This window comes from Mugil cephalus, chromosome 1 (assembly GCF_022458985.1).
Source record: "Mugil cephalus isolate CIBA_MC_2020 chromosome 1, CIBA_Mcephalus_1.1, whole genome shotgun sequence".
Classification (NCBI taxonomy): Eukaryota; Metazoa; Chordata; class Actinopteri; order Mugiliformes; family Mugilidae; genus Mugil; species Mugil cephalus.
In genome coordinates, this window is record NC_061770.1 from 49,556,852 (window position 1) to 49,573,117 (window position 16,266).

The 16,266-nt window shown below is 42.1% G+C and overlaps 3 protein-coding genes across 4 annotated transcripts; all 3 read left to right on the forward strand.

Annotated features, from left to right (window-relative positions):
- The first annotated feature begins 470 nt into the window (after nt 1–470).
- si:dkey-46i9.6 (tripartite motif-containing protein 75) lies at nt 471–7,263 on the forward strand. Of its 2 annotated transcripts, none has more exons than XM_047605397.1 (7): nt 471–566; nt 1,286–2,259; nt 3,840–3,935; nt 4,022–4,252; nt 4,723–4,870; nt 5,679–5,705; nt 5,793–7,263. In XM_047605397.1, the coding sequence occupies exons 2-7, from the start codon at nt 1,294–1,296 to the stop codon at nt 6,344–6,346; spliced, it is 2,022 nt and encodes a 673-aa protein (XP_047461353.1). In that variant the 5' UTR covers nt 471–566; nt 1,286–1,293; the 3' UTR covers nt 6,347–7,263. The 2 variants fall into 2 exon arrangements, with proteins under 2 accessions (XP_047461353.1, XP_047461361.1); XM_047605405.1 differs by having other exon boundaries at nt 503–566; nt 1,346–2,259.
- A 134-nt stretch (nt 7,264–7,397) lies between these two features.
- Nucleotides 7,398–11,228, forward strand: LOC125020191 (E3 ubiquitin-protein ligase TRIM39-like). The gene is made up of 6 exons (XM_047605501.1): nt 7,398–8,312; nt 8,401–8,496; nt 8,573–8,806; nt 9,039–9,186; nt 9,278–9,304; nt 9,386–11,228. Exons 1-6 carry the CDS (start codon nt 7,737–7,739, stop codon nt 9,913–9,915), a joined length of 1,611 nt encoding a protein of 536 aa, XP_047461457.1. The 5' UTR covers nt 7,398–7,736; the 3' UTR covers nt 9,916–11,228.
- Nucleotides 11,229–11,373: 145 nt separating this feature from the next.
- Nucleotides 11,374–16,196, forward strand: LOC125020165 (E3 ubiquitin-protein ligase TRIM47-like). The gene is made up of 4 exons (XM_047605462.1): nt 11,374–11,756; nt 13,823–14,495; nt 15,072–15,302; nt 15,413–16,196. The coding sequence occupies exons 2-4, from the start codon at nt 13,902–13,904 to the stop codon at nt 15,431–15,433; spliced, it is 846 nt and encodes a 281-aa protein (XP_047461418.1). The 5' UTR covers nt 11,374–11,756; nt 13,823–13,901; the 3' UTR covers nt 15,434–16,196.
- The last annotated feature ends 70 nt before the right edge of the window (nt 16,197–16,266 follow it).

Here is a 16,266-nt window from a genome sequence, read left to right on the forward strand (position 1 = left end):
TGTGGTAGTGAAGATAACCCTCTACTGGATGAGAAACAGGACTGATCGCATTATATCAACACCATGTAAAACAAAACACCAACCAGAAGGAGAGGAGTATGGCTATTACATGAAGAGTTAAACTTAGAACAAGGTGTATTTAGAAAATGCCAAAACTATACTGATAAAGGTTTCTTTTCTTCCACAGACAGGACAGCTAGTCCCTCTATGCTTTCTCAGTCACCTTTGTACGACATGGGCACACATGTTAGTCAGTTATTATTATGAACAACTTTAACAAAAGTATAAGCCCCACAAATATGGAATTGACTGTAACGTTCCAGGACTTCTGCATGTTTTGTTGTCAGTGCGTGTCACCCAAGCAGGAGCGCTGCTGTATTCTCTGACGGTCTCCTCCAGAGGGCCATCATAACCAGGGGGTATAAATTTGTATCTGGGGTAAAAGCAGGGGGTGGAGGGAGGGGAGTGTATTTTGGGTCTGCGGTGTGTCTTAGTGTGGTGGGGGAGCTGAAGGTGGCAGTGGTCACGGCCTGTCTCATGTGTCAGTGTGCGGCAGCTGCTCTCTGGTGAGTGTCCTCGTATATCTGAGTTTTCTGTGCCTCCTGTGTTTTAATTTCTCAACCGTCATATCTGCTCCTCTGTGCACAGGTATCTCTCTAAAGGGAGTGTTGATGTAATTCTGTTTTAAATAGTGTTTGGCTGCTTTGGAGCAGTGACCTGAGCCAAGGACTTTTTGTTTGTTTGTTTGTTTTGCAGTCAGTGTAAAACAGACTGACGTTTAGTTCAAGACTTCAACAGCAGCTAAGAGGTTGTATTTTTTTTAGGCATGTCAGAATATGACAGATGAAGCATGTAAGCACTAAAGGACTGACTAGAAGAATATTTTTGGAAAGATGTTGATGAGCTTAGTCATGAATACCTAGGCCTTAAGCAGAGAGGAACTTGTGTTATAATTTAAACTCACTTACAGCTTGATATATTTAGCTTGAAGTTCAAGTAATGTCCCTTGCATGGAAAAAAGACATATAGGTCTGCATGGTAATTTTAGGGGCTGTATAATTCTCCTGAATTTAGCTTGACATGGATGTTTGGTATTTGCTGGCTGATTTCAAAACACTGCAGTATGCTAGTGTCACCATTCCAACATTTGTCCATGGGATGGCACTACAGTGTCATTCTTTGTGCATATTGTGTACTTAAGGATCTGAAAACAAAGGATCCTTATGACAAACTTTCAGTGTTTAGCATAGCAACCCATCTAATCTTAGCCACCTCAATATCACAGCAGGTTTGATGTCCCGTTCAAAGGTTGCGCTGAAAATGACCCTGCCTCTCCGCCGTGTAGGAATGGCCACCACTGGGAACCTTTCTGAAGAGCAGGTGCACTGCTCCATCTGTCTGGACGTCTTCACCAACCCCGTGTCTATCCCCTGCGGACACAACTTCTGCCAGAGCTGCATCCTGGGATACTGGAAAACCAGCCCTTTGTATCAGTGTCCCATGTGCAAGAAGTCCTTCCACAAAAGGCCTGATATTAGCGTGAACACCGTCCTGAGGGAAATTGCCGAGCAGTTCAAGGAGATCAGGGTTAAAGGTGTGGAGGGGAAGGGAAGCGGGGAAGAGGGAGGGGGCAAAGAAAAGAGGTGGGTGATGGAAAGAAGGAAGAAGGAGGATGAAGAGAGGCTTTTGGAGAAAGATCAGAAGCAGCAGCTTCTGGAGGAGCTGAAGATGAAGCAAGAGGAGGAGAAGAGAAAGAAGGAGGGGTTGAAGGAGAAACAAGGAGAGAAGAGGACACCTCAAGAGGAATTACCACCGTTAATCCCGCCAGGTCCCAAAATGTCTCCTCCACCGTCGCCACAAGCCACAGCTCAAGCCCCACCACCACCCCTGCCCCAAACATCACCCCCGCCCTCACCTCAAATCCCTGCTCCTTCACCTCCTCAAACCTTACCCTCTCCCTGGGAGGAGGTCCTGTGCGATGTCTGTCTGGGTGAAGGCAGGCCGAAGGCAGTTAAATCCTGCCTCGTGTGCCTGACTTCCTACTGCGAGGAGCATCTGAAGTCTCACTGCGCCAGGTTCACCAAGCACAAGCTGATAGAGCCTGTTGCTAACATGGCGGACAGGATGTGCCCGAAGCACGAGAGGCTGCTGGAGCTGTTCTGTAAGAAGGACCAGACTTGTGTGTGCGTCCTATGCACCGAGACGGACCACAGGGCACACTACACCGTCCCTGTTGAGAGAGAATGGATGGAGAAGAAGGTGAGACCCGCACTGGCTTCCATCTAAATATACCGGTTAAACTTTGGTGAAAAGTTTATTTGGGGTAGAACAGCATTGAGCATAGAAAAGAAACTGTATAAGACAGACAATGAGGGAAAAGTGCCATTTCACAAACCTTTGTTGCAAAATTGATTTTTATACAAGCACAAGTAGACACATCAAATATAACCCTCTGGTCAAATCACACCAAATAAGGCTGTAACAGCACAGCAAGTTCCTTAACTATATGAGGTAGCAATCTATGGTGGGAGGACATCAGCATATCAGGTGAGGTTGATAAGACAGTCCTTTATTATTCCTGTTTATTGGTCCTGGGAATATACCGCATAAGGTTTGATTGCTTTGCCTGAAGTAGCTTGAAGAAAGCTCACAACTGAGCGGTCAATATTTAGTCATATTTATCATTTCAATGTGATCATAGACATATAAGATAATCATAGACAATCTAAATATAAATGTTCAGAAACATTAAGAGGTCTTAAAAAGAAAGGGTCACACTGACCACATGCAAGAAAATTTTTTACCAGACCCTTGCCCTGTTCCTAATTATTCCAAAATGACTTAAACTACGTGAAAATCCAGACAAGTACACAGTAAAATCAGCATACCCAAATTAAAACTAACAGTAAGAGTTGATCTTAACACTTTTAAATTGTTTATATGGCTCCACATCTCAGAGTGTTGATTTAACACTTTTTCGAGTGTTGGTACCTTTACACTAAGTTAGTTTAAATTTGACTCTTTTTGTACTTAAATTTAACACACTGCCTAACACCAACCGGTGTGTTAGCAATTAACTCTCTCAGAGGACCGTTTCTTAACTAAGTGTTACCCCCATAACATTTAAAAGGTGCCAATAGAATTCTTGTATAATCCTACAAAAAATACTTGGAAAATAAACTTTATTAAAAAAAGGTAGTAAGGTAAGGTAGTGCCAGTAAGGCACAGTGTAGCGTTAGCACCACTGTAGCACGCTAGCTAGCAACTCTGAACCATTAGCATCATCTTATCACGTTTTATATCTATGGTTACAAAGAGCATGACTCGTCTCACTCAGACAAAACGTCAAGCCAAACGTACCGTTTACTGCAGTTACTCACTTTCCATGTTACAGTGAGGCCAGGCATGTATGCTAACCTCTGCAAAATGAAGATAACACTGCATATATCGTTTTCATCTGCTAGGCCTATACTGTGTTGCATTTACGAAATGAAGGAACTGCTACAGAGGAAAAGAAATTGCATTTATGCATAAATAACAAGGATTTATCCACGGTCGGCTTACCTCCAAAAGTTGAATAAACAGCAAGCTGAACCTGCCGGTGGGTGCCAAAAGTCTGCAGTTGTGACGTATATTTTGAGTGACAAAAATTAAATACATTTTATTTTAATGTTACAAGAGAGCCACAATAGAGGAACGAAAGAGCCGCATGCGGCCGACCCCTGGTCTAGTTTAACACCAAGAATTCAACTCTTCTCAATTTGCTGTGTATTTATTTGACATCATCATGTGTGAGTCTATCATCAGCCTCGTTTCTGTGAAATGAAATTTCAAAACAGGCGCAGCTGAAAAGGACAGAGATAGACGTCCAGCAGATGATCCAGGACAGAGTGAAGAAGGTGGAGGAGATCAAACAATCTGTGGAGCTCAACAAAGTGAGTCGTCATGGGATCAAATGTAGACAACACAAATAATGTTCACAGACAGTAGCATTCAATGTAGATTTGTTTTGTGTTTTCAGGCCAGTGCTCAGAGAGAGATTGAGGAGAACACGCAGGTCTTCTCTGAGCTGGTGCGCTCCATCCAGAGGACTCAGGCCGAGCTGGTTTTGATCATCGAGGAGAAGCAGAGGGAGACGGAGAGGTGGGCTGAAGGCCTCGTCGCCGAACTGGAGCGGGAAATCGCTGAGCTGAAGAGGAAGAATACAGATTTGGAAAACGTGGCCCGGACCGACCACATTAACTTCTTAAAGGTCAGAGAGAGTTAGGCTAAATGTCAAATTTTAAATGCAAATTTCCTATTTGAGCTTTTACACTGAAATGCTTTAATGTTGATGTTGATCTTGAGTCCAAATCCACCCATGGGTGTAGTGAGTGACATTCACATTTGATGCTGCTGGTGACATTTCTGAGTGTTTGCCTAATGAAGTGCACATATTATTATATTAAAGAGGCTAATTATGGAAAATCAACACGGGAAAGTCAGAGCATTGTGCTGTAATAATATAATGCTGTAATAACAGTGACCTCTATCTGTTCTGCACTGTAATGCAGTTGAAACACACTGGACTCACCCAGTCTAATATGTATGTTCGGTAAGGAAAAGAAATAAAAGAAAACCTAGTAACTATTGAAGTTCAAACAAACACTACTATTGCCTTCCAAAGCATGCATTAAAAGGATGGATATTAAGTCATGTCTTATGCTGTGTATCTTTCTGCAGAGCTTCCCAGGACTTAACACGGCCCCATCAGTTAAAGACTGGTCTGAGACCAGGGTTCCCACTGACACCTGTGTAGGCTTGATCAGACGATCCGTGTCCAAACTGGAAACAACACTGAATGAGATGATTGACAAACTGTCTGAAATTGGTACGATTTCCTTTAATTCAAGATTGCTTTATTGATCCCTGCAGGGAAATTATTTTGTCCAAGAGTCAAGAGATACAAGGATACAAATGATGTACAAGTACAATTTGCAAAAAAATGTCCACTTAGAGCCAATTTAGAGCCCAGTTTATATGGAAAATACAGTAAATAAAACATTGAGCTAAAGTGTCTTGTGTGCGGATGGGCGACAGTACAATCTGCCAGACTGTTAGCCACAGTTAGAGTTATGTATTCTAATGGCGGTGGGGATGAATAACCTCTTGAAGCGCTCTGTAATGCAACTCAGTGACAGGAGGCTGCTTTCCTGTCTAGCCAGGATAGGATGAAGGGGGTGACTTTCACAGTGACTGCAATGACACTCCTTGATGGCAGCAGCCATGCCCAGCAGGATGCAGCCTGATACACACACACACACACACACACACACACACACACACAAAACACTTTAGGAACAACTCAAAAAACATGAAAAACAGCACAGGTTGTTGACCTGGCCTCCAGATTCACTAGATCCCAAACTGATGTGTGGGATGATCCACAGAGGCCCCTCTCCTAAACCCATAACATCCAAAGACCCCCACTAACAACATCCTGTTCCCAGACACCACAGGACACCCTCAGAAGACCCATGTCCATTCTCTGATGAGTCACAACTGTTTAGGAGACACAAGGGAGACCTACACAATATTAGGAAGGTGGTCATAATGATATGCCTGATCAGTGTGTTTTCTAAAAGTTGGGTTTGTCTTAACAGTGAGATGCTGAATGCCGTGTCCTTTTATTTTTACAGAGATCAAAAAGATTCTCAAGTATTCAGGTAAATTTGTTTCTCACTTTTTGCATTTATTTTCTTTTTTTCATCATAGAAATTTATGATTAATTCGTTTTTGTTATGCGTCTTCAGTGGACATCACTCTGGACCCAGACACAGCAAACCCATGGTTGCAACTGTCTCAGGACAGACATCAGGTGAGACACCTGGGGGCCTGGCAGGACCTCCCAGACCACCCTGACCGCTTTGACACCGTGGTCATAGTGCTGGGCCGTGAGGGATTCACCTCAGGCAGACACTACTGGGAGGTTCAGGTGGGAGACAAGGACGACTGGTACTTGGGGGTGGCCAAGTCCTCTGTAAACAGAAAGGGCAGGATCTCTGTAAGCACCACCCAAGGTTACTGGGCTCTGGCCATGAAGAAAGGCCATGGGTATCGCATATCAACGTCCCCACCATTACAGCTCTCCCTCGACCCTAAGCCCAAGAGAGTGGGTGTTTACGTGGACTATGAGGAGGGGCAAGTGTCGTTCTATGACGTGAAAGCTCGGACTCATATTTACACGTTAGAGGATACCTTCACAGAGAAGATTCTGCCCTTCTTCTACTTGTACTGCTGCGACAAAGCCTCCGATACCATCGCAATATGTCCCGTGAATGAGAAAAGCCACATAAAACAGAGCTAGATCATTACACAAAACACACATTAGAATGTACAGTCAGTTCTTTGTTGTAGCCATACCCAGTTCATTGTAATTCTATGTATGCACATACACATTCTATGCACATGTAATATAATCATTTTTTTATTGTCTTTGTATGAGCTGCCATTTTGGTCGCAGGAATTTAGCTTAGCATAAAGACTGTCGGATTAGACAGCCTGTCTAGTTCTGTGCAAAGGTAACAAATGTCAAACAAGAACAGTAATTAGAAGAAGGGTCTGACATTGTGCTAGATATATTTTCAGCCTTACAGCCTTCATGAATGAGTTAAATGGAAAGCTTGAGCTAGAAGACGATAACAACACATTAGCATGAAGATTGTGACACATAGTACAAAGCTACAGTACAAGAGGCTCTTAAGCTAATGGATATCTCATGTCATGTTTGTTTAATTGGTATTAAAACAAAAATGTAAGAATAATGCATGGGCATGTTGAAAAAAAATACAGTGGTCGAAACGAAAGTAATAAAACACCTTACTTAGTCTGATTTGGGGAAAAAAGACAGACCTTATGCTAAGCTAAGCTAAGCTAAGCTAACAGGCTTGTGGAGTTAGCTTCATATGCACTGCACAGACACAAAAATGATAAAAATTGGTATAAGTGAGGTATTCTTTTAATTGCATGAGTTCAAAAGTTTTTACTGATTTCATCACTGCATGTTAGGGTTTAGTTTAATCAAGTCAACTTTATTGACAATTCTACTGTATGTACAAGACTCACAGAGGCTTGAAAGCCACAACAAGGAAGATGAGATATATAATGTGCATATGGAAAGTAAAACAACAACATAAGAATACTGAAAAACCACTGAAAAGGAAGGAGGTGACGGAGGCTGTATGTTATAAGTGTTTACAACAATAAATATTTTACTTAAACATGTCCAAATGTCACTATTTCTTGCTTCCTGAGTTGAGTTTCATTTCAGCAAAGTGATGTAACTTGACCACGCCCATCGTAGTGATGGGAGCAGCCCAGGGTTCTTTTAAATGAATTTCCTCGTGAGAGATGAGTGCTGAATCATCTGCAGTATCTAATCACTGAGTCTGGTCTTGCACGCGAGAGACAGTTAAGGCCTTTTGGAGTCGGCAGAGGAAGTCCTGGGACTGGTGAGTCGGTGAATTATTTCGGCTAATTCTTCTAGTTTTCCTTTAAAATACAGGCCTCTAAAAACCAAAAACGCAGAATAATGATGTGCAAGCTGATTCATGTGAAAATGACTCATTGGGCGGGTCAGGATTGGCACTGTAGGCAGCCTAAAAATAGACTTCCAAATATCTTTCTGTCTTTAAATATGATGGAAAAACAAATATGCAAAATGAATAAATTGCATTTTCTCCTGCAGAGTTCTCAAAATGTCACTGAGTTTCATTGCTTCGCTGCCAGAGGACCATTTTCAGTGTTCGATCTGCATGAACGTCTTCAGCGATCCCGTCACCACACCATGTGGCCACAGCTTCTGCAAAGCCTGCCTCAGCCAGCACTGGGGCGATGGAGAGTTGTGCCACTGCCCAAAGTGCAATAAAAGATTCTATGCAATGCCTGAGTTCTCCACGAACACGCTCATCGCGGAGATTTCAGACCAAATAAAGAGGAGAAAAGTGGAGGCCGTAGAAGTCACGGATGCACCGGGGCTAGTGAAGTGCGATGTGTGTGTGGAAATGAAGTTCAGGGCCTCCAGGTCGTGCCTGGTGTGTCTGACATCGTACTGCGAGGCCCACCTGGAGCCTCACCACAGAGTTCCTTCCCTGATGAGACACAAGCTGGTCGAGCCAGTGGACAATCTGGACGATAGGATCTGCGAGAAGCATGAGAGGCTCCTGGAGTTTTTCTGCAGGGATGAACAGGTCTGCATCTGTCTGCTGTGCACCGAGGCAGACCACAAAGACCACGAGACGGTTACTGTAGAGGAAGAAGCGGCTCAGCAGAAAGTAAGACGTTATTCAGTTTTAGCTTAGTTTTGTTGCCCTGGAACAACAAGCCTATTCACGTTTATTATCTAAAAATGCTGCATTTTAGGAAACTATTGAGTCTAAACAAGCAAAGATCGGACTGATGATCGAAGAAAGAATGGAAAAGATACAGGAATTTACAGATTTCTCTGAAATCCACAGAGTGAGTATTTGGGGGAATTGTAGGCACGCAAAAAAAAAAAAAACCTTTGCTAATGGCACAATTGTCTTTGTTACAGGAGAAAGCAAACATAGAGATTGAAAGCAGCAATGTCTTCTTCAATACTCTGATCAACCACGTGCAAGTGATGCAAACTAAACTGCAGTCGAACATCCAGGAAAAGCTCCGGAAGTCCCAGAACAAAGATGAAGCCGTGATCCGAGAGCTGCGCGACGAAATCGCAGAGCTGCAGAGAAGGCATGCGGAGCTGGAGATGCTGTCGCAACATGAAGACCACCTCCAGCTTCTGCAGGTTAGTCAACACTGACAGGATACAAGCCACTAACATGTTCACAAAGGGCAAGATGACCAAGGAAGACGAGACAACTCCATGTTTTGTGTCATGAGTCAATGCGTCTCCCATCCCTCAGGCATTTTTTCCACAATGACTTCCACATCCTGTTCAAAGTTATCTGTCAGGTGATTAGGTTTAGCAAAACAAATATAGTTGCCACTGACTGTCACGTGCCTGTGATTCATTTCAGACTTTGCAGGCTCTAAGCGCCACCTCAGACGCTAAGGACTGGTCCAAGATCAAGGTTTACTCAGACCTCTGCGTGCAGACAGTGAGGAGAGCCATGTCTCATCTTGTGCACACTTTTCAAGCAGAGCTGAAAACTCTGACAAACACAGGTACATCAAGTATCTGCTGCATTCGACCTGGTCATATCTCTGTGTTGTGCGTTCGCCATAACTGTGTTTGTTGTTGTTTTCACCCCTTTAGAGCTGACAAAAATGAAACAATACAAAGGTGAGATCATATTTAATTTACTTTCCATTTATTAATGCCGAAGCTGACTCTGTCACCTAAGTTTTTCATGGACTTTCTCAGAATCGGTGACCTTTAACACATCCATTGGTGGTAGCGGCCTTGTTGTGACTATGTTCGGGACCCATCTGAAGTACCGCAGAAGCACAGTCACCTCATCATCTGATGACGACTCAGAGAAGTTCCGTCTTCCCATCATTTTGGGGACAAAGGGCTTCGCCTCTGGCCGACACTACTGGGAGGTCCAAGTGGGCCTGAGAAACGACTGGGATGTTGGTGTTGCAAAAGAGACAGTAGACAGAAAAGGGACAGCAGCTCTGAAAAGAGAAAATGGATTCTTTGCCATAAGAAAGAGAGGGTTCGGCTATGAAGTTAAAAGTACATCCTACATAGTTCTCCATCTGTGTCCCAGACCAAGAAATGTAGGGGTTTATGTGGACTATGAGGAAGGTAGAGTCTCATTCTACGATGTGAACGAAAAGGTGCACATTTACTCCTTCACAAGGGAGTCTTTCACCGGGAAACTCTTCCCATACTTTTATCTGTACAGTAAAGCAAAGAAATCAGAACCTTTAATTATCAGAGATGTGTAAGCTTTCCTCACTGTCATTAACCCCGGTCAACGAACTAAAAAGCAACCTGACAGTGCACATATCTAAGGCTATACGTAGGCTACAAGTTCAATAAGGTCAGGTCAATATGGTCTCAGATAAAACAGTTCAAAACTCACAGAAAGTCGTCATTAGACAGGTTGTGTCAACAAGTCCAGAGATGAACGATTCTAAAACTGATATTTCACTCAGATTTGTCCTTCTGTGGTAGTCGCATTACTTTGCCTCTCTCTCATGTCATATAGATAGTTTTCAATGCAAATAAGAGTGTGTATTAATTTTCTTTGTAATTCTGGGATAAAGACAGGAACAAAACAGTTATTTTCCCCCTACGCATCATCTGTTGAGATATTATCAGCAAATTCTAGGTAGACCTTTATGTTTGTTGACTGACATTTCTGTCTGAGAAATTAAATATGCACCTTTAGGGTAACAGGGTAAAACTGAGAGTAAAGCAAGTTAGTTCAGGATGACCTGACTAAAATACATTGTTAAATACTGCAGTGTGATATTAAACTTGGGTCACAGCAACAACTTTTGTGTTTAAAGTGGAAGAAAATAGACTTGAAAAACCACTTCACGGATGTTACACTGCTTGTTAAGACAGCTGTATCTGTTTACCTATTAAATTGTTCATGACATTATGTTTCCCCTTCCTATTATATCTATCCTTTTTAAACTAGTTAAGATGATTAACTCTGTGGCATATAATAAGCTAGTTAGACAGCCATGCTAACGATGGCAGCTTATTTAAAGTTAGCTGAACGAGAACAGAGAAAACACGTTTTAATCTGTTTCTTACACTTTTTTCAAATGCAGTTTTCCTGCTGAATTAAAATAATGAATTTGTGAAGCTGAATAACTTTTGCTTTTGTTATTTTTGGGTTTGAAATTGAAGGAAATAAACAGCTGTATCTGTGTAACTAAACTAACTGTTCATGACATCATGTATATTGTGTATTAACCTGCAACCCTATGAACTAATACTAATAACAGACTAAACAACTCTGTGATAAGTAGAAAGCTAGTTAGCCAGCCATGCTATCAGCCAGCCTAGCTTAATTTAGCTAACCTGGAACAAAAATACACATTTTATTCTATTGTTTACACTGTTTGATGTTTGGGGGGAAATGCATGACCTTCTAAACTCTTCATCACTTAGCACATTCTGTCATGGTTCTGTCATTTATTTTGTGATCATGGTTTTGAGTTTCCTGTTTTGTTTTGTTTTGTTTTGTTTTGTTTTGTTTAGTTTCGTAACTTTCTGTCTGTCGTGCCTCGTGTTTCTGCCTTGATGTCTGTCTGTGTCTTGTCTTGTGTTTCCTGTTTTATTTTGCTAAGTAGTTGATTTTGTTGTGCTTCCTCATGTGTGATTGCTTATTGGTCTCACCTGTGTTGATTATCCTCATGCGTCTCACCTGTGTCTTGTCAGGCCTTAGCTGTATGTGTACATATAGGCGGGTCTTTGATCCCTGTCACAAGGTTTATGTTACCCTCTGATGTTGTTCCCTGGTTTCGTATCGCCTTTGTTTCCATTAAATGCATTTGTTGTTTGATTTTTTTTGTTTAGTCCTGCACTTGGGTCCTCACCACAACACCAACAACAGGATGACAGGGTAAACGTTTGCCCTTTTATGGAGCTTGAGCAGAGCTGTTGTGAGTAAACTTTCTCAAGTACATATGTCAACTGTTTACAAGCCTCAAGGAAACGATAGTCCATCCGGGTTGCTGGGTTCCTGGCAGTGTGTCTATTTCTCTTCAAAGAGGAAGCAACTGATAATTGTAGTAGTAAGAGCCTCAAGCGCGCTGTTGCAAACGAAAAGGTATGTGAGTTTATGTATTTACATTTTTTTTAAAAAATCTAAATGTGAGATTTAAACGTGAAGTTTGGTTTATCACGATCAATGGAGGTGCCAAAGTGTGTGTTGACATTTACAAGAACTTGGGTTCTTTACGTGGGTTGAAGTTGTGTTGGTTTCATTTTCAATAACTAGACATTTAGAATGTATGTTTATATGTAAATTCTGCTAATAATTGTAACAAATTTAGAAATCCTTTAATCACTGATTAATAGCTGGAGATAAAGAGTATATGTACACCTCTCACTTAAATCAGCAAAGAAACAGAAATGACCTTAGTGCTACATTCACATTGTAACTGAGGTGCACACTTTTACTCATTTATTGTTCACAAATAAGCAGTTCAGTCAGTCCATCCTGTGTGACCAGGGGCCCGTTTCACAAAGCCGGTTTAGTGAAAACTGAGGGGAAACTCTGAGTTTTCCGTTTCACAAAGGGAGGTAACTTAAGCTATAGGAATCTCTCGAATCTCGAGTTTCTTTCTGTCTCCGCCCTCTTTCAGCCGCACACCATTTGATTTCCTCTTTCATTCATTCAGTCACAGGAGAGTTTCGGCGTAGCCTTATTCTGCCGTCTGTTTAAAAAAATAAATAAATAAAATACAGTCAGTTACTATAGCGGAAGTCCGTTAGGCACAGTAGGAGGCGACTTTTTTTCCTTTTGACAACGACCCCGTGGATGAAGGTGCAGCATTACTGCGCAGAGAATTAAATATTCGTCGGGAGATGTTGTCAGACCGCGCATATATTTTTTAGCATTTCCAGACAATTATCTTTTTGAGCGGTACCATCAGAATCTGTTGGGACAAAACAAAAAAAGACAAATATTTGTATGAATAGGCTTTAAAAAAATATCTATAGGCCATTACATTTTATAAAGGCACTTGGGGGCGTTTTACGGGCACCTGCCTTTCTGTTGGCTGAGTCTGTGTTAGTTTAAACAGACTTAATTTAACAGAACATGATAGAGATGAGAAGACATTTGTGTGTGAAAACGGACTATGTTGGGGATAAAACAACCTCAGTCAAATAGCCACTTAATATCTACTTTACTGTGTAAAACATGATCATAATGAGGTCCCTCCATGCCGAGGTCTTACCCGTTTGAACAATGTTTTTATCTTTCATCTTAAACTGCTGCCAAGTGCGCTTCTCCACCACAGGATTGCACCTATGAAATAAATGAATAGGCTACCATTCAATCAGGTTACCCCAGTGATATTATTGTGATTGCAAAGGACTACATTTAAACTTACGCAATGACCCGAGCAGCAATGTTCTCCCACGCAGTGTTGCACTTCTTTCTAAAAACGTGTTGAAACTCGCCGTATCAGCGCATTTCGTCGCCCTCCGCTTCCCCGTTGCCATGGTGAAATCGTCAAATCGGGGCTCCATTGATGCTGGCTTTTTAGAATTGTGGCGCACGCGCTTAACTCCGGGCGAAACTACTCCGAGTTGATTAAACCAACTCATCCGCTCGGAGTTTTCTAACTCGGAGTAGATCAAGTCAGGTTAGACTTAGAGTTTGTTGAACCTGCTTTGTGAAACGGACCCCCTGTTCATAATTACAAGATACAACGCATATCGCAGTATTTTGCATGGCAATATTGTATTACTGCGTGGCGGGCAAGTGCCAATATTTTTATTCTATAAATTGCAAAAATGAATTGATATTTTTGGTATTGGCTGTAGAGTATTTTTGAGTTGAGGTCTGTGGGGGTAACAGTCGGAATGCATGTGTAAGTTCATAAAACCAAAATAAGGACGTTAAAGAAGGGGGGTCATGATGCTGTATGGTGATAATGGTGATAATATTGTGTCATGATAATGTCTTGTAATATTACTATATTGTATCATGGCAGTGTATCACGGTATTATATGACAGTATCGTGATAATATCATGTCATTATAATTGTATCATGTACAGCCCATATCGTGATATTAGTGAATGTGCGGTCTGATTATTTTGGACCAAATCACTGGGGAATTCTTTTATTTGTGTGCTAATATAAGACTTTGCCTTCTTTACAGGTAAACTTTATTGGGCAGTCAGTGGAATACATTGTCCCACCTGCTTGCTGATCCCACACCAAATCAGGCCCCAGGTTGCATGCATGCATGCACGTGTGCGCGCGCGCACACACACACACACACACACACACACACACACACAAAGACTTTCCGTTTTGACCTCATGTCGGAGCCTCTTAAGTGCTGCGTCTGTCTGGATGAGTTCACCCAGCCCGCTTCCCTCCCCTGCGGCCACAGCTTCTGCCTGGGATGCATAGGGGAACACTGGAGGATCAACAGGGTCTGTCAGTGCCCCGTCTGCAGGGCGTTCTTCCCCACCAGGCCGCGGCTCAAAACAAACCCGCCACTGCAAGATGCAACAGCGCCACTGAAAGCTGGCGAGGTTCCTTGTGATTTCTGCCCGGCAAAACGGCCGGCGGTCAAGTCCTGCCTGGTGTGTTTGGCTTCCTACTGCGCCGCACATCTGGAGCCGCACTACCAGAAGGAAGACCTTGGGCGCCACCTACTGATCAGTGTGATGAAGAACCTAGAGGACTCTGTGTGCAAACTGCACGGGAAGCAGTTAGACAAGTTCTGCAGGAGTGACCAAACGTGCATTTGCACCCTTTGCTCCCACGCGGAGCACAGGGGCCATCACATTATTTCTATTGGCAGGGAAGCTGCAAAGAAAAAGGTGAGTGAATGTGTTTTGTAGCAATATATAAAAACACTGGGTTTACAGACTTGGCTGCTCTGACCACAAGCTTAAGAACTAGTATTTCAGTGTTTTAACTAAATGTAAAACAGTATAACCTCATAAAAGTGTCGGTGACTTTGCAGCAGATGCTGTTTCACATATGAGGAACTTATCAGGGTCTCTCCTTCCAATGCTGGCAGGAAATCTGCTCGCATATGTATTCACGGTTTCATGTTTATTTGGTCAAACAAGTTTCGCATGACATAAAAAAAAGGACAAAGGAAAATGTAAATATGATTTCTATCAAAATAAGCTGCAACTTCTGAGGAACATCTGGTCTTAATCATGAGAATCAAGGAAAGCCCATTAGATTGACATGAACATAAATGTCTTGTCCACAGTTAATTTGATCCGGATTGCAAAATAATTACATTGTGTCTTTGAAAAGGAAATCCAAGTGTGCCAAAGGTCTTAAAATCTAATAGACGAAAAAGCAGGTCTGTTTTGCATCGGCCGTCTTCGTAGTTTGTCACATGTAAGTCTGGTCCGTGCTGACACAACGTATTCCCGCAGGTGAAACTAAAACAAAGAATGGCGATACTTGAGAAAGAGATTCAAGAGAGACTGAGCAAAGTTGCGACAATCAAGCACTGCGCAGGCCCGCCTGGAGAATACCCAAACGAGGCATGGGCACAACATAAAGAGACCATCCAACAGGTGGAGGAAGAAATCAGCGAGCTGCAGAGGAGAAACGCCGAACTAGAGCAGATCTCCCAGACCGAAGACAACGTCCACTTCATACAGGTCAGCAGCTTGTCAGTCAGTATGTGTTTTCCTCTAATAAGAACGAACAGCTTTAAATGCTCCACAGCAGCCAGTGATCCTTTAACGACGTGACTCTCTCGTCTCTACAGAGATTTCTGCACGTTGTTTAATGAGTGGAAGATGACTTGCCTCCAGGAGTGCTCAGCTGGAAAGTGACCAACAGCGGTGTACATCAAGTAGTTGGATGTTTTATTTAATGTATACTACCAGTCAAAAGCTTGGACACACCTTCTCATTGAATGAGAAGTTGCAGTGTATTTATGCTCTGTTGCCTAAACATTATTAAGTATGAAAAAAAAAATGTGAGTAATATAATTATGTAAAGTGTGTATATATATATATGATTTTTATACAGATTTAAAGAAACCTCTAGAGTAACAGATATGTCATATGTTAAAAAGTAGTATTTCCCCTACCACTAAATTAGGGGGGCGCTCTAGAGGTCATTTAACGTTACCTTCCCTAGGGTAAGGGTTAAGTTTATTCTTTTATTAAACAAACTAAATAGCCTTGTCTTGTCTCATCTTATGTACACGACAGCGTGTCATTTCTGTCTCTACGTGGTTGCACGTTTACAATTCTCTGCACTTTGTACCTCGCACAGCCGAATTCCGCCCAGATGTGCAGACACACATCGAGCGAACCAAGAAGACATTTTCCCGGGTTTAGTTCAATGTGCCCTTCAACAGTTCAAATAAATCATCAGTTGTTGTATTGAGTGCTGTCATTAACTGGGCCATAAACCTAGGGGAAACACTGAAAAGACTCGTTGTTTGAATGTAAGTTATGCCTGAGTGGATGATGTAATTATGTATTCTATTTCAGTGTAGTTCTTTTTCCTTTTTGGAGAATTGAATAAAATGCCAAAGCTAAGACCATGTGTTTTTCTTTCAACTTTATGCAAACAATTAAAAAAAAAAAAACAGATGCATAAATCAATGGT

What these genes read in the sequence shown, in the direction of transcription:
- LOC125020191 (XM_047605501.1), top strand. Translation starts at nt 7,737, where the DNA reads ATGTCACTGAGTTTCATTGCTTCGCTGCCAGAGGACCATTTTCAGTGT. An exon ending in ACCACCTCCAGCTTCTGCAG is followed by an intron (nt 8,807 to 9,038) that starts GTTAGTCAACAC and finishes GATTCATTTCAG; the next exon opens with ACTTTGCAGGCTCTAAGCGC. An exon ending in AAAAATGAAACAATACAAAG is followed by an intron (nt 9,305 to 9,385) that starts GTGAGATCATAT and finishes GGACTTTCTCAG; the next exon opens with AATCGGTGACCTTTAACACA.
- LOC125020165 (XM_047605462.1), top strand. Translation starts at nt 13,902, where the DNA reads ATGCATGCATGCACGTGTGCGCGCGCGCACACACACACACACACACAC. An exon ending in GGGAAGCTGCAAAGAAAAAG is followed by an intron (nt 14,496 to 15,071) that starts GTGAGTGAATGT and finishes GTATTCCCGCAG; the next exon opens with GTGAAACTAAAACAAAGAAT. An exon ending in ACAACGTCCACTTCATACAG is followed by an intron (nt 15,303 to 15,412) that starts GTCAGCAGCTTG and finishes TCGTCTCTACAG; the next exon opens with AGATTTCTGCACGTTGTTTA.
- si:dkey-46i9.6 (XM_047605397.1), top strand. Translation starts at nt 1,294, where the DNA reads ATGTCCCGTTCAAAGGTTGCGCTGAAAATGACCCTGCCTCTCCGCCGT. An exon ending in GAGAATGGATGGAGAAGAAG is followed by an intron (nt 2,260 to 3,839) that starts GTGAGACCCGCA and finishes ATTTCAAAACAG; the next exon opens with GCGCAGCTGAAAAGGACAGA. An exon ending in AATCTGTGGAGCTCAACAAA is followed by an intron (nt 3,936 to 4,021) that starts GTGAGTCGTCAT and finishes TTGTGTTTTCAG; the next exon opens with GCCAGTGCTCAGAGAGAGAT.